The 21,787-nt window shown below is 66.1% G+C and overlaps 1 protein-coding gene across 1 annotated transcript in view; it reads right to left on the bottom strand.

The window, feature by feature from the left end:
- The window catches only part of PRDM16 (PR/SET domain 16), a 189,051-nt gene that overhangs the window by 16,844 nt on the left and 150,420 nt on the right, over nt 1-21,787 (bottom strand). Inside the window, exons 7-11 of the mRNA XM_054720667.1 lie at nt 17,234-17,336; nt 9,844-10,057; nt 7,622-7,769; nt 7,160-7,313; nt 1,420-2,824 (exon numbers count right to left, since the gene is read on the bottom strand). Coding sequence (XP_054576642.1) covers nt 1,420-2,824; nt 7,160-7,313; nt 7,622-7,769; nt 9,844-10,057; nt 17,234-17,336 — 2,024 coding nt within the window. The remainder of the gene's footprint in view (nt 1-1,419; nt 2,825-7,159; nt 7,314-7,621; nt 7,770-9,843; nt 10,058-17,233; nt 17,337-21,787) is intronic.

The raw sequence follows: 21,787 nt of genomic DNA, 5'->3' as shown, positions 1-21,787 counted from the left end.
CTTTTACGTGATGTGTCTTCGCGGGCCCAGCGGGACACCGGCCACAGCAGGACGGGGACGACCCAGGACCCAGGAGGCCACAGAGCCGCCCGGAGCCCAGGGCAGGAGCGCCTCCCAGGTAACCCCGAGGAGAGCCGAGAGCCGTAGGTCCAGGCGGGGGAGGGCGGGAGCCGCAGGGCGGGCCTTGGGGAGGCCCCCTCCGGGGGAACAGACTAACCCCTGGGCGCGGCCCTGCGGGAGTGGAACCGGCTCCGAGGGCTTAGCCGAAGCCCTCAGAGCTGGGCCGAGCCCGGGTCCGCCTTCCAGGGGACACGAGGCTGGTGGCAGGGCCGAGGGGGACACATGGGAGGAGGGCTGGGCGTGGCTCCACCCCGTCGGCCTTTATGTGGATTTGGGCCACAGGGCGGCCTCACAGGCTGGCAAGGGGGACCCGGAGGCATGGAGGGCAGGGCGGGAGACGGGCCCCACCCCTCGCTGGCACCCTGCCCGACGGGGCTCGTCTCCCACGTCCTTCAGCAGCGTGACCTCACCTGAACGGATCCCGGCCTCGCTGGCCCTCGGGAGCGAGCGGCAGGCACACGGGCCCCAGGGTGGCCGCACGGCCCTTGCTCCCTGAGCACCAGGCACGTGTGTACACGCGTGTGCACACGCCTCCCGCCCAGAGGCAGGGCCTGCGCCAGCTGCACCGCCAGTGCCCGCGGCCTGCACCTCGGCTCCCTCCCGACCCGCATGTGCTCAGCCCCCTCCTGGGGCTCAGCCAGGCTCCCCGGGGCACAGGTGGGGGTCAGACCCTCCACCTCACAGACCCCAGGTCAAAGGCCAACAGACACCGGGGAGGACTCAGGTGGCCCCTCACGGGGAGGCTGGCCAGGTAAAGGGACACTGATTTGTGCCAGCCCTAAAGCTTCCTGCTCCCCCCCTCCCCCTCCGCGGGCAGGGGCTCCCCGACTCCCCTGGGCCACCAGGAAGGCCGGCTGTGCCCCTGAGGTGCGGCCAGAGGGAAGCAGAGACCCTGGGGAGAGGGAAGGGCGAAGGCGGGTGTGAGTTTTGCGGGGGGGGGGGGGGGGCGGGGGTGAGCTGGTCCAGGAAGACAGCTGGAGGCTCAGGGGCCTGGGGTGGGGTCTGAGGGGGGTTGCGGGGGGGGGGGCGGTCAGGCAGCGCAGAGGGTAGCCCCGTGGCCGTCAGCGAGAGGGAGCGTGAGGTCCAGGAGACCCTGCCCTGGCCTCCTGAAGTGGCCCCGGCCTGGCACCCACACCAGGATCGGGCCGAGCCAGTGTGGGCTCCGGCACAGACCGCCGAGCGAGGGCGCCCCTGAGCCAGCAAAGGCCGAGGGGGGCCCTGGGAGGGAGCGGGAGAGGCAGGACCCGCCCGGCTGCCCCCTGGGGCCCTGGGAGGGAGCGGGGCAGGGCCTGTGAGTACCTGTAGATGGGGTCCATGAAGAAGGGCGACGGCTTGGCGTAGTGCAGGGAGGGCGGCTGGGGCAGCTGCGCCTGGCAGGCCGTGGGCAGCCCGTCGCCCGCCGCCAGCTTGCGCTCCCCGTAGACGTGGTTCTTGCGGGGCTCGCGGCCGCCGCCGTTCAGGCTGGCCCGGGCGCGGCTGCCGATGCTCAGGTCCAGCGGCTGCTCCTCGCCGGCCGCGGGGCCCGCCTTGGGCGCGGGCGGGCCGGGGGCCTCTTTGGGTTTGGTGGTGAGGTCGAAGGGGGACTCGGTGCCGGGGCCGCCCCCCTTGAGGGCGTCCCGGGGCGACTTTGGCTCGGCCTTGACCAGCAGGCTGTGGGCGAGGGTGCGGTCGGCGAGGGGGTAGAGGGCGGGGGGGAAGTCGGGCAGGAGCTGGAAGGGGAACACGGAGTGGTAGGGCAGCGCGCCCAGCCGCTTCTCCGGCGCGCCCACGAAGCCGGGCCCGAAGTACTTCTCCGCGATGGACGCGATGGCCTTGATGGAGTCGCCCGTGGCGCCCGCCGCCAGCAGCTGCTCGTCGGGCGGCGGGAGGAAGGGGTGCTGGGCGTAGAAGACGGGCACCGCGCTCACGCCGTCGGGGGCCCCCGGCGGCCCCGCGCCGCCCCCGAAGCCGGGCCGGCCCTCGGCCGCCTTGCCCTTGTCCCGGGCCTTGTCGCGGTCGCTCTCCGCGTCGCTGTCCAGGTCGGAGCCGGAGCCCGTGGTCGTGTCCAGGTCCGTCCCGGTCGTGGTGTTGATGTCCTCGAAGTCGCTGCCGTCCGACAGGTCGCTGCTCCGCGCCTTGAGCTTCTCGGGGTACGCGTCCTCCGGGCGGCCCTCGAACTTCTCCTCGGGCCCCGTGGCGCCCGGGGCCCCCTGGCCACCGCTGCCCACGGCGGAGACCAGGGGCAGCGCCGGGGTCCCCAGGGGGCTGGGCAGCTTGGCGTCCTGGGTGTGGTTCAGCGGGCTCTTGAGCAACGGCGTGGGAGGTAGCAGCGGCGGCCGGGGGTACAGGGACGGCGGGAAGATGCCGGGGAAGCCGGGAGTCAGCGCGGGGAAGGCCGGGGGCGCCGCCGAGAAGGGCAGGCTCCCCGGGTGCGGCCGGGAGGGGAAGTACTCGCCGAAGCCCAGGCCGGCGTGGTTGAGGCTGGGGGGCGGCTTGGCCTTGTCCAGCAGGGGCCCGGGGGCGAGGGGCAGGCCCGGCGAGAAGAGGCCGCCGGGCGGGTAGTGGCTCTTGCCCTCGCAGAAGCGCCGGTGCTTGTTGAGGGAGGAGGTAGTGCTGAACATCTGCCCGCAGTCCTTGCACTTGATCTGCGTGCGGCAGTCGGCGTGCATGCGCTTGTGGCGGCACAGGTTGGAGAACTGCGTGTAGGACTTGTGGCAGACCTCACCTGCAGCGTCAGCAGAGGGCACGCGAACACGCCATGAAATGACGGAAGCCGCGGGGGGGGGCAGGAGGAGGGGTGCCTCTGTCCCTGGCGATGGGAGCAGCCTGTGCTCCTGTGCATGTGTGTACACGCATGTCACCATGTATGCACGTGTATGTGCAAGTGTGTCGATGCACACATGTTCATGTGAGGATGTGCATCTGCAGGCACATGTATTATGTATGCATGTAGACACGTGTGCATGTTGCACACAGATGTGGAAATGACGTGCACGTGTGCATTGGTATGTGTTCATGTGTGTGCATGTTGTGCATAAATGGGTGCATGATGTGAATGTGTGCACAAGCGCGCACACAAATGTATGCATGTCACTCACCTGCACACAAGTGTGTTCATGTATTGCACAGTGAACATGTGTACATTGTGCATGCGTATGTTGCATTGTGTGCCTGCAAACACATGTACACACATACACACATGTGCACACCATCCTAGGGCTGGCCCTGTCCCCAGCATGAACGGACAAGGCTACGCCTGCGTCTCCTGTGCTCCCTGCAGCGAGGCTAGTCCTCAGCTCTGTCGGAGGGGAGGCATGCCTGCACCCCTCCCTGCGTCTGTAATGGGGGCAAGGACTCCGGCCCCCAGGTGGGCAGAGCCAGGCGGCAGCCATGTGGCTCGCCCAGGACCCACCTCCCTTCCTGGCCATTGGTGGCGCTGCTCTGCGGTGTAGGGTGAATCCCGACCCCCACACGAGACCCCCGTTTCTAATGGTGCATGTCCCCAGCAGCCCGTCCTCTCCTCTGTCCCAGGCCCTGGGACCTGCAGCCCAGCGAGGGCGGCCAGCGGTCACCCACGCAGGAGCGCCGGGCTGGGGAGCCTGGGGAGTGGCCTGAAGTGGGGGTGAGGGAGCCCCAGCAGCGGGGGCTGGGCCCACGTCAGAGGAGAGGGGAACCTCCCCGAATGGGGATCAAGAGGCCGTGCCGTCTCTGCTCTTGACAGGAGAGGGCAGTGCCCGCTGCGCCGAGCGCAGGCCCCAGAGGCCCAGGGGACCCGCCGCGGCCATTTTCCCGGTGGCCTGTGAGCCGAGGGCAGCCAGCCACCAGCGTCCCTTTCTCCCGTGCTCCGGCCGCAGGAGGGACCGCGCCCGGCCTCTCTCCGCAGGACAATGCGTCCTGGTGCGGCCCCGGCGGGACAACGGCTTCCGCGGCTCCGCGCACCAGCCCCGCGGCCTGAAGCCCCGCCGCCAGGGGAGGGGAGCTGCCGGACGGCCGCGCCTTCAGGCCCAGCATCTGCCTTCCTGCGGGCGGGCACGGCCAGGCCTTTTCTAGGGGGAGGCTGCCCCACTGAACCGCACCTGCCCCTTGGGAGGCTGGGGCCATCGATAAATACCCCCAGGCCCCCCCAGCTCTGGGGAGGGGGAGGCGTGCTCAGCTCAGGCCTGGCTGCACAAAACAAGGGGCACGTCGCTGTGCCCTTGACCCTGGACGGGCTGTGTCGGTGCCTCGTTAGTGGCTGCCACCCCCTGAGCTTGGAAAGGGGCCTGGGCCTGGGAGCCTGGCGTGCTGGGTCCCCCCACCTGCTCCCACCACGGGGGCTGCAGAGGCGCTGGGGCCACAGAGTCGTCTCTAGGGGACTGAGGTCCCGGGGATGCGGGTCCTGGGCCCGGGATGGCCGCCGCTGTCAGAGCCGATACGGGGAGGCGGCTGCCCGCAGGGGCTGAGAGGCCCTTGGACATGGGGGACCAGCACCTGAGGGAGGGGGACCCGGGCTCCGTCAGGTGCAGAGGGACCCTGGCCCAGCCTCATCCCGTCAGCAGTTTTCCTTGAGGGGTACGTGTGTGAATGTGCACACTCACCCCCACACATTCACACAGACTCACACACACACACACACACACACACACTCACCCCCACACATTCACACAGACTCACACACATACACACATCCACTCACACACCTACACCCACACACATGCACACACCCACACTCACCCCCACACATTCACACAGACTCACACACACACACACCCCCACTCACACACCTACACCCACACCCACACTCACCCCCTCACATTCACACAGACTCACACACACACACACACACACACACTCACACACCTACACGCACACCCATGCACACCCCCACACTCACCCCCACACATTCACACAGACCCACACACTCACATACCTACACCTACACACATGCACACACCCACATTCACCCCCACGCACACAGCCACTCACACCCCCACACCCCCAATGCACACACCAGCACTCACACATACACCCACACACCCCCACTCACCCCCACGCACACAGCCACTCACACACCTACACCCCCAATGCACACACCAGCACTCACACATATACACCACACACATCTACACCCACACACACGCACACACCCACACTCACCCCCTCGCACACAGCCACTCACACACCCACACACACCTATACCCCCAATGCACACACCAGCACTCTCACACACATAGGCACACACCCACTTACATACCCTCACATGAATACACCCACACTCACACAGGCACACACCACACACCTGCACTCACACACAATAACACACAAACGCATATACCTGCACTCACCTACATTCACACACACACACACACACACACACACACACACGTGTGCACAGAATGACCCCCCCATGGCGAGAACATCCTGACACAACTCCCCACCCTCCTAGTGTCGCCCCTCCTGGCATTGATGTCCCAGGCCCCCTAGCCTGGGGTCGGGAGCCAGACCCCTTGAACTAGAATCAGGGTTTTGCAGCATGGCCTTGAGCACCTGGCCCCTTAATATCCTGAGCCTCAGTTTCCTTCTCGGTCATTAGAGATAGTACAGAGCCCGCTCCCTAGGATTTTGTAAGGGTACTATGACATAATGCGTGTGAAATGGTGACTCAGCACTATCTGGTGTGAAATGGTGACTCAGCACTATCTGGTGTGAAATGGTGACTCAGCACTATCTGGTGTGAATGGCAACTCAGCACTATCTGGTGTGAATGGCAACTCAGCACTATCTGGTGTGAAATGGTGACTCAGCACTATCTGGTGTGAAATGGTGACTCAGCACTATCTGGTGTGAATGGCAACTCAGCACTATCTGGTGTGAATGGCAACTCAGCACTATCTGGTGTGAAATGGTGACTCAGCACTATCTGGTGTGAACGGTGACTCAGTACTATCTGGTGTGAAATGGTGACTCAGCACTATTTGGTGTGAAATGGTGACTCAGCACTATCTGGTGTGAAATGGCGACTCAGCACTATCTGGTGTGAAATGGTGACTCAGCACTATCTGGTGTGAAATGGTGACTCAGCACTATCTGGTATGAACGGTGACTCAGCACTATCTGGTGTGAACGGTGACTCAGCACTATCTGGTGTGAACAGTGACTCAGTACTATCTGGTGTGAAATGGTGACTCAGCACTATCTGGTGTGAAATGGTGACCGAGCACTATTTGGTGTGAAATGATTGCTCATTGCACTGCTAGGCAGAGAGGAACCTTCAGACTCACTCCCCTGGGTTGGCCCGTGAGGTCCCTGGGACCTAGCCCTTTGTGACCTCTGACCCCCTCCTATTAACCCCATCACTCACTACCCGGACACACTGGCCCGGCGGTCTCTGTGCTCAGAGCTATTGTCCGCTCTCTCCTCCGCCTCAGTCTCTGCTGGAGCGACTCGTCCCCCAGGTGCCTGCCTCCCCTCACATGGGTGGAGCAGTGCCCACCGGGTGCCCTCCTGGCACGAGAGCCTCCTAGTCCTATGCTGCCCCCACCCCCAGCTCGGCGCCTGTCACACACCTGGCTAAGGGTTCATGGCTCGACCGCTGTCCCCTCCGTTATTTCACTGGGCCCTGCCACCCGGACAGTCTGGGCACGTCGCCCAGGCCCCAGCGGGACTCGGTGGGCGCCACTGGCATTGTGTGCCTCCGGGAGCCCGGGCTGGGTGGGGCCTGAGTGCGGGGAGAGGGTGTGGAGGGGAGGGCAGGGCGGGCTCCAGCTCCTCTGCGGGACCCAGGGCCTTGCTAGCAGCCGCCGCCACCTCCGGCCTCCGCAGGGAGAGTGAGGGAGGACCGGGGAGGCGGAGGAGGAGGTGAGAGAAGAGGCGCAAAGCGAGAGGCGAGGGCGCCGGCACGGGCACAGGCGGGCGGCCGCACGGCGTCTGGCCTGGGCTCCGCGTGGCCCAGGAGCTCCCGCCGCCTCGGTGCCTTCGGGACCCACGGGGTCCTGCCCAGGGGGGAGCCCCGGGGACCCCTGCCTTGGCGTGACCCTCGAGACACCCCCAGGCCCCGGGCGCCCAGCTGGGGACGACTTACATATGAAAGGTTTGACGGTGCTGTGGATGTGCTTGTGCTGCTTGAGGCCGGAGGACGTGGCGAAGGTCTTCCCGCAGTCGGGGCAGGCGTGCGCCCGCGCGCCCACGTGCTGCGAGCGGATGTGCCGCTGCAGGTTGCTGGGGTCCGTGAACACCTGCGGAGGCAGAGGCTGTGGCCAGGCCCCGCCCACCCATGCCAGGCCCCGCCCACCCCGTGCCAGGCCCCGCCCACTCCGTGCCAGGCCCCGCCCACTCCGTGCCAGGCCCCGCCCACCCCTGCCAGCCAAGGGGAAGTCGAAGATGGACACGTGCTGCTCGGGTTGGGGGGCTTGGCCCCCCGCCTCTCCTTCCCCATCGCGGGGGCGGGGCCGCCTGGAGGGAGCAGGTCTGTGCCCCTGGGCCCTGTCCCCGCCAGCCCCGTCACCAGCCCGTCCGAGGCGGCGGCGGGCACACGCGGCGCTACCTTCACGCAGTTTTCACACTCGAAGCGCTTGCCGCTGTCATGGGACATCTGGTGGCGGATGAGGTTGGACTTCCAGTTGAAGGCCTTGGGACACTGGTCGCACTTGTACTCTCGCTCCTCCGTGTGGACGACCATGTGCTGCTCCAGGCTGTGCGAGAGGTCAGAGGTCACTGCTGGCCAGCCTGCCCTCCCTCTGCCCGCCCCCTGCCCAGCGGGACGGCCCGACCCCCCGGGGCTGCTCTCGGCGGCCTGAGCCCCCCGCACGCCCCGTGCGGATCAGAGCGAGCTGTGCACCGTCTGTCCACCGCCCCCGCGGGACAGGTCCAGGATGGAGGGGCAGGACGGCCCGTGTCCCAAACCACCCCAGGGCGCCCCCAGCCCACACTTCCTGGACTCCCTTCTGGACAATTTTAACCTTGAAGCTGACCCGGGGCCTGAGAACAAGGGGTCAGCGCTTTCAACAGAGCCATGAGCCCAGCGTGGGGGGTGGGGCACGAAAGCCAAGGCCCCCCGAGTGGCCGCAGGGTGCTCCCCGCCCGCTGCGCACACGGAGGCGGCTGGGGTGCAGGGCGGGTCTCAGCGGCCGTGAAGGGTGGCGCCCGGCTGCTCGGCAGGGCCGGGCCCGGTGAGCGAGCAGCCCTGACCCTCGGGGGACCCCTGCCTCCCGTGGCCCAGGTCCGCCCGTTAATCTTCATGAGCGAGAAGCAATACATCACGGCCCGTTAATTACGCGCCCAGCCATCCGTCCGATCCGCAGCGCTGGTCCTCGCGGCCGGCGGCCGGCTCCTGCTCCCGGCGCTAATTGTGATTTATGTGTTTATGTAAAGGAAACGGACCCTCGAGAGCGCTGACCACCCGGGGCCTTGGTGGGACTTGCCTAAATGCCGGCTTTCTGTCATCTGTTCGGGGCGGAGGGCTCCCCGCCCGGAGGCCGCGAGGGCCGGCGGTCAGTCCCCGCGATCCCACAGCCAGTTAGGGGCCTGCGGCTGCCTGGGCCGGCCTGTCTGGGAGGAGACCCCCGAGGCGGGAGGAGGCCTGCGCGGAAAAGGCTACCTGGCCCCGAGCATGGGGACCGCATGTCCCTCCTCGGACCCCGGAGGCCCCCGGCGCCGCCCTGACCCTGCCTGGCTGGGGGTGGGAAGGGCCACTGGGGCCGGCTCCAGGGACGGTGTCCACCACTCAGTGTCTCTCTGTGAGGCCTCCTGGGCCAGTGGGTGGTGCCTGGGGCAGGGGTGGGGACCCCTGGGTGGCTTCTTCCCTCTCCTGCCGCAGTCTAAGGAGTGCGTGTACCGGACAGTCAGGCCGCTCCACCGAGCCCGGGGCAATGGGTGCGCTGGCCCGACTCTGGCCATGGACCTTTCCCCAGAAGCGGCCCTGGCCGGCCCCGCACGTCCTGTGTCCGGCCTGCGGTTCTTGCTTTCCCTCCATTTGCCCCCACAGCTCTGCCTGATGCACCGGGCAGGGCCACTGGTCTCAGAGGGAATCTCCGGGGGGTGGGGCACCGACAGGGACCAGACTTCATGTGAGAGCTGGGAACACCTATGGCCTCCAACAGCCAACTTATTGTCAGCTCAATGTCAGCTCATTGTCAGCTCAATGTCATCTCAATGTAAGCTCAATGACAGCTCAATGTCAGCTCATTGTCAGCTCAATGTCAGCTCAATGACAGCTCATTGTCAGCTCAATGTCATTTCAATGACAGCTCAATGTCAGCTCGTTGCCAGCTCAATGTCAGCTCATTGCCAGCTCAATGTCAGCTCAATGTCAGCTCATTGTCAGCTCAATGCCAGCTCATTGTCAGCTCAATGTCAGCTCAATGACAGCTCATTGTCAGCTCAATGTCATTTCAATGACAGCTCAATGTCAGCTCGTTGCCAGCTCAATGTCAGCTCGTTGCCAGCTCAATGTCAGCTCAATGTCAGCTCATTGTCAGCTCAATGTCAGCTCAATGTCAGCTCATTGTCAGCTCAATGTCAGCTCATTGTCAGCTCAATGTCAGCTCATTGTCAGCTCATTGTCAGCTCAATGTCAGAGGAGTGGGACATGTACCCACTCCTGGGGGTGCCACACTGGAGGGGACCCTCATCTCCCCCTGTCCCTGCAGCCCTGGGCCTGTCAGGGCTCCCTCTGTGCTCTGAGGACCAGCTGACCTGCCGTCCTGATTGGCTCCCGGGAAGGGGAGGGGGTGGGGAGGTGAGGAGGGATGGGAGTCGGGGAGGCACCTGTATTTGTTGGGGAACATCCGCTCGCAGTCCTTGCATTCGTGGGCCTGCCCGTCGCCGCCCCCGCCGCCCAGGCCCTTGGCCTTGAGCTCGTCGCCCAGGCCCGCGTAGAGGGCGGCGCCCACCGAGCCGCACGCGTACTTCTTGTGTCGCCGCAGGTCCAGCTTCGACTGGAAGAGCTCGTCACACACGTCACAGCGGAACGTGGGCTCCTCTGCAAGAGACAGGGGCCGGGGGTGAGGGGGCCGTGAACAGCCCAGGGCCCCGGGGCTGCGGGAGCTGAGGGGCGGGGGCCCACCCCGCCCTCGCTGTTCCTGCTCCTGCTTCCTCCCTGCCCTCAGCACTGGCCCCGGGAGTGGTTGCGGGGACGGGGAGACCACGGGACCCGTGTCCACGGCACAGGAAACGCCGGGAGGCCGGGGCCCGCGTCTGGGGCCTCACGGCCGGAGAGGCCTGTGCCTGGGAGCGGAGAGGAAGCCGGCCAGGGCTTTGTTTATGCGTCAGGAGGAGGATGACAGCGCTCTAATGCGTGTCATAAATTACCGTCGTCAAGGTCAAACAAATTAAGGGGGCCGTTATTATGAAGTTTACGAGGCGGCATCCTGGCCGGCCTGCCAAGCCAAACAACCGGCCAGCGCTGTCAGTTTCCTGGGGGGACGACCTCCGGCCCATCCCAGCCTCCCCCCACCCCCCGCCAGCGGCTGCTCGACTGCAGCTCTTCCCGGAGCGCTGTCCATCCCGCCCAGGAGGCCCCTGTGTCCACCCGGCCCGGAGGGAACACCAGCACCAGAGCCCTTGCACACGTGTGTGCTGGTGAGCGATGTGTGGGTGCACGTGTGCTCCTTGCGCAGGGCATGCAGCTGTGTAGGCGTGTGCATGCTGTGTGCATGACGTGCTACTGTGTAGGCGTGTGTATGCTGTGTGCAGGGCATGCAGCTGTGTAGGCGTGTGCATGCTGTGTGCAGGGCGTGCAGCTGTGTAGGAGTGTGCGTGCTGTGTGCAGGGCGTGCAGCTGTGTGGGTGTGTGCATACTGTGTGCAGGGCGTGCAGCTGTATAGGCGTGTGCATGCTGTGTGCAGGGCGTGCAGCTGTGTAGGAGTGTGCATGCTGTGTGCAGGGCGTGCAGCTGTATAGGCGTGTGCATGCTGTGTGCAGGGCATGCAGCTGTGTGGGCGTGTGCGTGCTGTGTGCAGGGCGTGCAGCTGTGTGGGTGTGTGCGTGCTGTATGCAGGGCGTGCAGCTGTGTGGGTGTGTGCGTGCTGTGTGCAGGGCGTGCAGCTGTGTGGGTGTGTGCATGCTGTGTGCAGGGCGTATAGCTGTGTGGGTGTGTGCATGCTGTGTGCAGGGCGTGCAGCTGTGTGGGTGTGTGCATGCTGTGTGCAGGGCGTATAGCTGTGTGGGTGTGTGCATGCTGTGTGTGCAGGGCATGTGGCTGTGTGTGTGTATGCAGGGCTTGTTGGTGTGTGCATGCTGTGTGTGCAGGGCATGTGGCTGTGTGGGTGTGTGCATGCTGTGTGCAGGGCGTGCAGCTGTGTGGGTGTGTGCATGCTGTGTGCAGGGCGTGCAGCTGTGTGGGTCTGTGCATGCTGTGTGCAGGGCGTATAGCTGTGTGGGTGTGTGCATGCTGTGTGCAGGGCGTATAGCTGTGTGGGTGTGTGCATGCTGTGTGCAGGGCGTGCAGCTGTGTGGGTCTGTGCATGCTGTGTGCAGGGCATGCAGCTGTGTGGGTGTGTGCATGCTGTGTGTGCAGGGCATGTGGCTGTGTGGGTGTGTGCATGCTGTGTGTGCAGGGTGTGTGGGTGTGTGCATGCTGTTGGCTGTGTGAGAATATGTGTACATGAGTGTGAATGTTCATGCATGTCAGCATCCAGGTCTGTGCATCTTTGTGTGAATGTGTCAACATTTTTGTGTGTCTACACTCCTGCTTGTGTTGTGTGCACCTGTATTCATGTGCATGTGTGCACCGGTGTGAGTGTGCACCTGTGGTTTTGTATGTAGCTACATGTGTGAAGACTTATGTGTCTGCATATTTTCACACTATGATGGGAGTGTAAGTATGCCTGGACATGTGTGCATTTGTGCATGTGCATTGTTTCCACATACCCATGTGTGTATTATGTTGTGTGTGCATGTTAAGCGTACACATTTGTGTGCACGTGCGTTGTGTGGTGAGTGTGCATGTGTAAATGTAAATTCATGCATGTTTGTGTGAATATGCAATTGCGTGCATCTGTGTGTCTGTGTAAATGCGTGCACACATATTTACGTGTGAAGGTGCATGCATGTGTGCGCACATACGTTTGCATGTGTGTTTGTGTGTGTGCGCACATGCACAAGGACCCCTGGGCCTGGCACGGAGCAGAGGCTTGATAACGTGGGCTGAGTGCGGCCCCAGGGCCCGGCCTTCCGGGTGCAGGAGGCAGGCAGCGGGGAGATGGGGTTCCGCTGCCTCCTGGTGCTGGGGCCACCAGAGCCACCCCCAGGCGAGGAGGATGAGCAGCCTGCAGCCTGGGCGCGTGGGTGGGGGTGGCCTGGGGAGGGGAGGCCACCTCCTCGGGCCCAGATGCGTCCCTAAGGTCAGGTGCCGGCACTGGTGGACATCCCCACGGGCGGGCACCCGGAGTCTCCCCTGCTGATGCCCAGGGAGGCGCCTGCAGGAGCAGCTCGGAGGCGCCGGCCACGCCCCGGGTGCGGGACGACACCCTGGGACACGCAAGCACCGCCTTGCCCAGTGTGACTTCCGCTCAGTCCTGGCACAGAGGCCGGCACCTGGGGGCAGGGAAGGGCCTGCTGAGCGCAGCCCTGGGGACACGTGGGACTGGGGCGCATGCGCCGGGGGCAGGCCAGGCAGCCGGTGAGGGAGTCACGTTAGAGCAGCCGGCCCTGCGGGGGCTGTGGCCGTGGCCGTGGGGGCAGGGCCCTGGCCTCTGGAGCTTGGGAAGCTCTGGCCCACCATCTCTGGACACATGGCCTGGACCGTGCCCCAGACACGCTGGGCGGCAGAGGAGGCTGGGCGGAGGCCAGCAGGCCGGCGTCCACACCAACCAGGGGCCTGGATGGGCCAGCGTTGGCAAGCACAGCGGCCAGCAGGATGGTGATGATCCCGCCAGTGGCAGGGCGGCGTGCTGGGCAGAGGGACAGGCCGTGGGGCCGTGGCCGATGGAGAGCGAAGCCTAGGAGAGGTTCTAGAGCAAAGCCCACCCAGCCCGGCCCGGCCCGGCCCGAGGCTCAGGGGTTGAGCGTGGACCTAGGAACCAGGAGGTCAGGGTTCGATTCCTGGTCAGGGCACGTGCCTGGGTTGCAGGCTCGATCCCCGGGGTGGGGTGTGCAGGAGGCAGCTGATCAACGATTCTCTCTCATCATGGATGTTTCCATCTCTCTCTCCCTTCCTCTCTGAAATCAATAAAAAATATACCGTATTTTCCGGTGTATAAGACGACTTTTTAACCCAGGAAAATCTTCTATACGCCCAGTCGTCTTATACGCTGGAAAATACGGTATTTTAAAAAATGTATCTCAAACAGAATTCCGCGCGCCAGCTCCTTCCAGGACAAAGGTCCACTGCGAGGACAGCCCGAGTGACACGTCCACACCGAGGGGCGGGGCCTCCCCGCGGCAGCACGCTCCCGAGGACAGCACGGCCCCCGCGCATCACAGATCAAGCCGCTGGCCCCCGCCCCCGGGGACTGTACCTCTGCCTGCTTTCCAGGGGTAAACTGAGGCTGAGAGCGACCGAATACCGTGCCGAGGGGCCCAGCAAAGCAACAGGGCCGTGTGACCGCAGCCTTCGCCGCGTTTCCCGCCCGGGAAGCAGGCGGCAGGGTCCCCACTCCCCACGGGGCCCTGTGACAGGCGCGGCACCGCCCTGGCCTTGAGGTCTGTGAATTCCCGTCCATCTGGGCATCCAGGCGCCGCTTCTGAGCAGAGCCGGATGCTCAGACCCCACCAAACTGCTCTGCGGGTTCCCTCGGGCTTCCTGGGCTGGGCGAGGGCCGCGCACGCCCTCCCCTGGCGTCACCATCAAGTTAGAAATGCCGGCCCGTGCGTGCTCCCCGGCGCCCGGCTAGGAACAATCAGGGAGCTTGCAATTTGAAACAATGGAGCGACGCCAGCTCCTCCCATCCCTAACTCGGACCAACTGCCTTCCCCACGTTTGATCTGGAACTCGGATGTAACATGAAAACTCAAGCCCGGTTCTCCGTCGGCGGCACTTGAGGGAGTCCGGAGGTGATGGGCCCACGTGGCCATAGAGGTCACCCTCCTTCGCCACCTCCCGTGCAGCCATGGATCGCCCCGGGGGAAGGACAGAGCCGGGAGCCCTCGCCCACCTGGGGTGTGGACAGGTGTCCCACCACCGCCCGCCCACGCAGGTAAGGCGGGCGCCTGGCTGTGCGGGCGGGCAGGGATGCACACAGCCCACGGGGTTTCACTCCCCAGCACAGCGATTCCATTGTATTGAAATACTGAACCAGGAGCTACATTGTAGCTACCTCGTGTTACATTGTATCCTGTGCTACATTGTATCCGACCGTGTTGCAGTGCGTTGCTATGTTGCATTGTATTAAGTCGTGTGGTGTTACATTGTATCGTATCGTATCGTCTTGCATCGTGTCAGTCTCTTGCTTTATACACCACACACGGCACCCGCTCGCCCTTTTGTGGAGAGGGGAAAGGGTTAATAGCGCCGAGCTTTTCTCAGAAGAAAGGCAATTTTGAGTGGAAGTGGTTTCGTTATTTTCTTCCTGAAAGAGGAACCTTTCCCCTCTCCATTCAAAGGGTAGAAACAAAACAAAAGGTTGCCGGGACCCAGACCCTGAAAGGGCTCCCTCTGCTCTGACTCGCGGGGATGGAGATCGGACTCGCTTTTCTACGGCGCAGGGCCCGGGTGAGGGTGTGCAGCCAGACGGCGGCCGGCGCTCAGGGCCCCGGGCTGTTTCTCCCGTGCGATCTGAACAGTGTCCGGCAGCGCCCTGCCCCCACAGGAGACACAACATTGCGACTCAAACGGCAGTCTCCCCGGCAGGTGTGCTCAGTGGTTGGAGCATCGTCCCGTGCACCGAAGGGTCACGGGTTCGATTCCCAATCAGGGCACACTCCCAGGTTGGGGGTTCGTTCACGGTCAGGACATGTACTGGAGGCAACTGATGGATGTTTCTCGTTCACATGGATGTTTCTCTCTCTTCCCCCCCCCCCCCCTCTCTCTAAAACCAGTTTTTAAAAGAACTACAGTCTCTTCTCCTAAACCGGGTGGGGGCGTGGAGCCTGTGGGGGTTGTGACCGGGGAAGAGGCTCCGTCTTCCGCCCAAACCGATGGCGTGTCCGCCTGTGCCGGCTTGTCTGCCTGAAGCTGCGCGGCGGCGCGGGGATGTAACAGAACACAAGCCGGTGCCTCGCGGCTCCGAGCCCGAGCCCGGGGGACGCAGCTGTGCGGCGCCTGCGTGCTAATCTCCCGCCTGAGGCCCGGCTCAAGCCCCCCAGGGTCCCACCCGGCTCGGGGGGCCGCGTGGAGCTGGGCCCGGGATGAGAGATGTTTTATGATCGTTCTCTTCATTCGTGAGGAACGCGTTTGCGTTTTCTCTTTTGTGTGATTCAGAGTCGGGGGTGGCCGTGGGGAGGTGAAAGAGTGACCGTGACGGGGAGGCTGCAGAGTCAGATACTCGACGTCGGGCGAGGGTGCGGGAGCGGCGGCCGGCACGCCGGCTCACTTAGGGAACGCAGCCTGGTTGTTAGCTCGGGGCGGGCGGGAGGAGGCGGCTTGACAAGCTCGGGAAGAAGGAAATTTCGTCGCACGCGGGAACCCCTGGCCACCCTCCGGGCCGCGGGCTTGCTCAGTGCCCGCGTCCGCCTCGGGCGCTCGGGCCTTTTCAGCGGTTGTTTTAAGGAAAACGAGACCATCCCCGGGCGCCCGGTCTCGGCCGTTTATTTTCTTTTCTCGGCGTTTCTTTTCTCCTAATGAAAACCACCCGCCGAGGAGAGGACGGTGGGATCCGGCTCCTGAAACCGTCCTCTGTGGACCGCCCGGCCGCTCTGCTGCGGGAAGGAGGCGGCTCCCACGGCGGGCGGCCGCGGGGCCACGCGGGCACCGGGCAGCGTGTGGAGCCGGCCCCGAGGCTGCCTGGAGGCTCCCACGCCCAGCCCCCCGCCAGCCAGGCCGCCGTGCGGTGCCGTCGCCGGGGGAGACTAAAGACCTCTCGCACAGGGGCAGCGGCTCCAGCGCGGCCGGGGGGGGGGGGGGGGCTGCTTTCTGTTCCCTGGTGGGTCTCAGGCAGAGGAAGGCCTCCGGCCCGGCCCGCGGGGCTCAGTGGCTGGGCGTCCACCTGGGAACCAGGAGGTCACGGTTGGATCCCCGGTCAGGGCACAGGCCCGGGGTGTGGGCTCCATCCCCCGTGTGGGGCGTGCAGGAGGAGCCGATCCAGGATTCTCTCTCCTCGTGGATGTTTCTATCTCTCCCTCCTCCTTCCTCTCTGAAATCAATAAAATAAAATCTATTAAATAAATAAAAAAGAAACAAAGAAAAGCCTGCATCTGCTCAGAGGCGGCGCTCGGGGTCGGAGGGCAGCCCCCAGGGCCGGGTACCGCTCTCCAGCCACTTGTCCTCCGTGACCCAGGGTGCGGCGTCCCGGGAGCGGGCACCCTGCTGGCCCGCGGCTGCCGGAGAGCGGCTCTGTCTCGGGAGCCCCAGCCTGTGGCGGGGACCTTTCCCAGCTCCCCCTGAGGCGCACGCGGGTGCATGCACGAGGGAGGGACGCGTGCCCACTGGACAGACCCTGAGTGTCGGTCCGGAGGCAGGGACGGCAGGCCGCCGCCGCCGCAGTCCTGGCACGGACAGAGGTAGCACCCCACGACCCGCCGGGCCCTGCGCCTCCCTCTCCCCGAGCGCACGGGCCGGGCTGCCCCTCGGACGCGTCTCCTCCAGCTGCAGCTGCACGAGTGTCAAAGCCGTGCCCGCACCGCCCGCCCCGGAGAGACGGAAACTTCCCCGCAGGCGCCGCGCTCTGAGGGCGCGAGTCTAAGCCAGAGACTGTGTGTGTGCATGTGTGTGTATGCATGTGTGTACGCGCGTGTGTGCGTGCATGTGCGTGCATGTGCGTGTGCGTGTGCGTGTGTGTGTGTGAAAGCGCCGAGGAGAGAAGCGGTGCTGCTGCTGGGAACACAGTTGAAAACATCCCGGGACTCACCCAGCGGAGGTGCCATGCGACACCCCGGCGCCCCCCTCCGCCGAGGCCCACCTGGAACTCGGGGGGGGGGGGGCTCCCAGCACCCCGGGGAGGAGCAGCCAAGGGCTGAGGCGGGGAGGCTGTAAGGGAAGCAGCGGGTCTGGGGCGGAGTGGGGGCGGCGGGCGGCCGGGTGCGGGCCGGCGGGCGCAGTGGCGGCGGCGGCGGGGCTTACCCTCCAGGCCGGGCGGCGCGGTCCCCAGCGAGTAGGCGCCCTCCTTCACGTGCAGCAGCAGCTCCTCGCCCGGCGCGATGTCCTTGATGACTTTGTAGAAGATCTAGGGGAGAGCAGAGAGGGGTGAACGGCCGCGGCCTGGGGAGCCGCCGAGTGCGCAGGCCTCGCCCCGGGCCCTCACTGGGAGCCGGTGTGGCCCGCGACCCGCCAGGAGCCTCGGCGCCTGCAGAAGGTGCAAGAGGACCGCGCACGCCCCCCCAACCCCCCCGCACACGCTGGATCCAGTGTTGGATGTCGATACCGGCGGTGGGGGGGGGGGCGGTGAGGGGGGTCGGGGTGCAAAATTAAATCCGTGAGAATCCGTGAGGGCCTGTCTCCGAGGCCGGAGCAGGGAGCACCTGGGCGGGAGGGGCCGGGAGGGGACTCCCAGCCTGGGTGGGGGGGTGCTGGGTGCTCCCCTGTGCCCACGTGTGTGAGTCCGGGAGACACCCTTGCCCTCACGCAGGCCCTGGGCCGGGCTGAGTGTGGGTGTTTGTGAAGGTGCCATGAGCTCAGGCAGGGACCCGGGAGTCTCCGTGGGAGTGGACACGGCCCTGCGGGGCGCGGGGCGGGGACAGGCATCCAGCCGGCTTCCCAGCAGCCGCTGAACCCGGGTCAGGAGTCCCAGGGGCTGAGCTGGCCCCCGGCCGCCCCTCCCCTCCCCCACCGCCCTGGGACATCTGAAGGCTGAGCTTCCGGTGGCTCGGGGGACCCTTGGGGACTCTCCCTCACCAAGGGCCAGTCCCAACCCCACCACCACAGCCTGGAACTCGCAGGAGGAGGGCGCCTTGAGCCGCACTGCGTCCCCCGTCCCCCTGGGTGCTGCTCCCGGGACGGCGGGCTGCACCCACAAAGCACCCTGCCGCCCGGTCCCCTGGGGGGGAGCCCCCCGGGGGGAGCCCCCCCCCCCCCCCGGCTCACGTCGCTGCATTCGGAGCCGCGCTCAGGTGGGTCGGTAGGATAACGGCACGATTTTAAAACGAAGACGAACGCCGGGCCACATGCGCTTATGCAGTTAAACCCCCTGCGATTCACATCCCAGTTTTGTATCATTTTATCCAAAAGGTTTTAAATCATCAGCTTTGAGCCGTTGTGTTTCCCGCCGGGCGCTGCGTCGGGTTGTTAGCTCACAGGGCCGGTCCCCTTTCACCCGCCCCCGCCCTCCGGCCTCAGAGAGCGCACGGCGAGGGCAGGTTTAGGCCGCTCCGAGCCACCCGCGCCCGCGCCAGAGTCCCTGCGTGCAGGCTGGGGAGGCCCCGGCGCAGAGGAGGGCCCTGCAGCCAGGTCCCCGTTAGAGGGCAATGTGGCCGCGCCCGCAGCTCCCCCCCCGCCCCCCCCCCCCCCCCCCCCTCCCCCCCCCCCGCGAGGGCCCCGGCGCTCCAGGCTGCGCTCTGACCTGGCGTCTATCAGCTCCAGGGCGGCCGTGTCCTCTGTGGGCCGGGCTGTTGGGCTCCTGCTACAGCGGGTCTGGCGGGGCTGGGCGCAATGCCTCCCTCCTCTGACCCCCTCGGAGGGCCAGCCGGCCTCCCAGGACCCTCCCCCCAACACCACCCTCTTGGGGGGCCACGCGTCTCCCAGGACCCACACCTCGGCTGCTAGGGCGGCAGGACTTCCCCCTCCGACCCCCTTGGAGGGCCGCGGGGACCTCCTGGGACCTCCTCCCCCACCCGCACTCCAAGTTCCCCGGGTCCCCGCCCCGCCCCCCCCCCCCCCAGCTCCAAGGGCTCCTGGACCCCCTGGGACCCTCCTGCGCCCACAGCCCCAATCCCAGGGCCTCGGGACTCCCTCCGAAGCCCTCCCAGGAGACCCAGCCGCCCCTGGAGCTGCGGAGGGAGGGAGGGTCCCGCGCGCTGGGCCCCGGGACCAGTTTGCGCGCCTCGTGGTTGCCCCCTCCCTGGCTGGGGACCCACAGGACGCCGCCCGCCCCGCGCGCTGGCGGGGGCGCAGGCTCAGGACTGGAGGCGGCGGGCAGGAGCCGAGGCCGCCTGGACTTTGAGCTGCAGACGGAATTAATCGCTATTAGTGCTAATCGCAGCGCCGGGACGGGCGGGGCGGGGAGGGGTGTGTGGGGGGCCCTGTCCCGATCTGCCTCCCCCTGGAAGAGGGGGCGGGGAGGTGAAGAGGGTTTGAAAACTGTTCCAAACTCGGGGTCCTGCCTCCCCAGGGCATGGCGGGCGCCCAGAGCCCGCACAGAAGCCAAGGGTGTTTACCGGGCACCCCAGCGGCACAGAGGCCTTATCAGCCAGAGGCGGGCCAAGACCTGGTTCCTGGTCCGCGGGGCCCGCCACCTCCCGGGACAAAGGCCCGGAGGCCGGGCTCCCGGGCTCCCAGGCCGGCAGAGGCTCCTGGGTTGGGCTCCCTGTTCCGAGCGGCCCTGCCCGGGGGCCTGTGGCAGCCCCTGACTATCCCCGAGGCCGGCTTATCGCCCATCACCCCAGGGCGGCCGAGGCCGCAGCGCCAGGAGGAGCCAGGAGTTTGCCGGGAGGAGCAGAGCCGCCTCTCCCAAGCCCCTTCCGGCCGCGGAGCCGCAGGAAGGAAACCGTGTTTGGGTTACGGGACCGCGTGCAAGTACCTGCGCCGCTTCGCCAACAGCCTCGGGCTGGGCTGGCACCCGCCTGGCTGGGCGCCCTTCTCCGGTTTCAGAGCCCGGCTGTGCCCACAGCTGGTTCACTGGCGCCGATCACCGTCCCTCTAAACGGCTCTCACACGCCGTGCCAAGCAGGCTGCTCACAAGTCCGTCCTCGCCTCAGGGGTCCAGGCTCCCTTTTGGACGGCCAGGACGGCACGGAACAGGGCAGCCAGGCCGGGCGCTGGGGCTCCTCGGCGTGGCCTGCCTGTGTGCCTCCCCGTCACCTCCGGCGGCGGCCCCGGGAGGAGGGGGTGCGGGCACACCGCGGCCAGGCCTCACCTAAAGGAGCTGCCCCGGAGGGCTGGGCTTGGCGGCGCCACGCGCACTCCCCCGGCCGTGAGCGGGGCCATCTTTGTCCCCCAGCGACGCCCTCCAAGACCAAGAAGTGATTCCCGCCGATGGCGGCTGCCGTTTCCGGTACTGGCTTCTGCGGTTTCTTAAGGGTTTTTTGTTTTTTTTTTTAACATGAAATGAATTCACGAGGATAAGGACTGTCTCCTCATTCGAAGGTAGAGGATAGAATCTGCTAACACGTACGTCCCACAGTTTTGTTTCTGCTTCATCTTAGCATCTTACATCGAGGGGACGCAGGCCCGGCCAGCAGGGGCCCGGCGCGGGACGAGGCTGCAGCCGGCGCCGTCCCTCCGGGAACACGCTTTTCTCAGAAACACAAACGTGAGCGCGTGGCCGTTTGGAAGCGGCGAGGGCGCGTTGGAATCCGCAGGTGCGGTCTCTCCCGCGGCTTCTCTTCAAACAGCCACGGCCCTCGCTCCCGGGTGTTGAAGTCCGCGGGGCGTGAGCTCCCCAAGGCCTGTGTGAGGTGCCGGGGGCTGTCGGGGTGCCCCCCCCCCCCCCCCCGCAGGGAACCGCTGAGAGCAGTTCACCGGCGGCCGGCCGCCTCCCGGTCCTTCCCGGCAGGACGGGTCTGAGCTCTGCCTGGGCAGCCTTTCCTTTCTTTTTTGTCTCTCGGGGACGCCGAGGAGGCGGTGGGTGCCCGCGCCGCCCCAGGGCCCCAAGGACTTCGGGAGCGTCGCTGCGTGTCTTCACGACGCGCTGTGCCCAGGGCAGGCCATCTCCCGCTGGGCGCTGTGCACACGGGAGCCCTGAGGGCTGAGGGCTGAGCGTGTGGGTTTAGCAAACAGCACAGGCGACTCCACAACCCGCAGGGGCGGCGTGGGGAGGGCGCGCTCTCTGCCCGCGTCGGGGCCCGGCCCGGCCTGCTCGCTGCGTTTTCAGGGCCCAGCGAGGGGACAGCCATTCCGGGTTCGGCCCATCCACAGGCTCAGGGGCGCGCAGACAACCCTCCCTCCGCCGGGGAGAAGGCTTGCTGCCTGGGATCCGCGGGGGCCGCTCCTGTGCACGGCGGAGGCCTCCTGCGCCCCCGTCTTTCCCGTGTGCCGCGTACATCCCGCCGCCGCCCGCGCTCCCGCAGGAGACGACCTCCGCCCGCGCCTCGGGCAGGGTGGGCCTGCGGTGATTCTCCCTCTGAGTTCTGGGTCCCAGGGAAGCTGTCACTGTCCTGCAGTGCCGGGGAGACAGCGGCGGGACCGTGCGGGCGGCTGCTGGGTTTCCCGCCGCCGTTCGGCCCGACGGAGGGAGGGCCGCTCTCTCTGAAGAAGGCGCTGAGAGCGGACAGCTTCACGTCTGTCTTCGGCCTTTTGTGAACTGATCAGGAAACGCGGGGACGAACCCTGCCCTCGGCTTCCACACGGAGAGCCCGTCTCGCTGCTTGGAAGCTGCCGTGGACACCGGGCACCTCACTCCCAGCTCCCACTCTGCCAAACCGAGGGGTGCCTGCAGGCAGAGGGGCCGGCCCTGCGCCGGGCGGGGGAGGGTGGCAGGGGGGCGGGAGGGGGGGCCAGGGCCTGCCAGCTAGAATCTAGCCC

This window comes from Eptesicus fuscus, chromosome 9 (assembly GCF_027574615.1).
Source record: "Eptesicus fuscus isolate TK198812 chromosome 9, DD_ASM_mEF_20220401, whole genome shotgun sequence".
NCBI lineage: Eukaryota > Metazoa > Chordata > Mammalia > Chiroptera > Vespertilionidae > Eptesicus > Eptesicus fuscus.
Note: the sequence above shows the minus strand (reverse complement) of the source record. Positions and strands in the feature narration are given on the sequence as shown.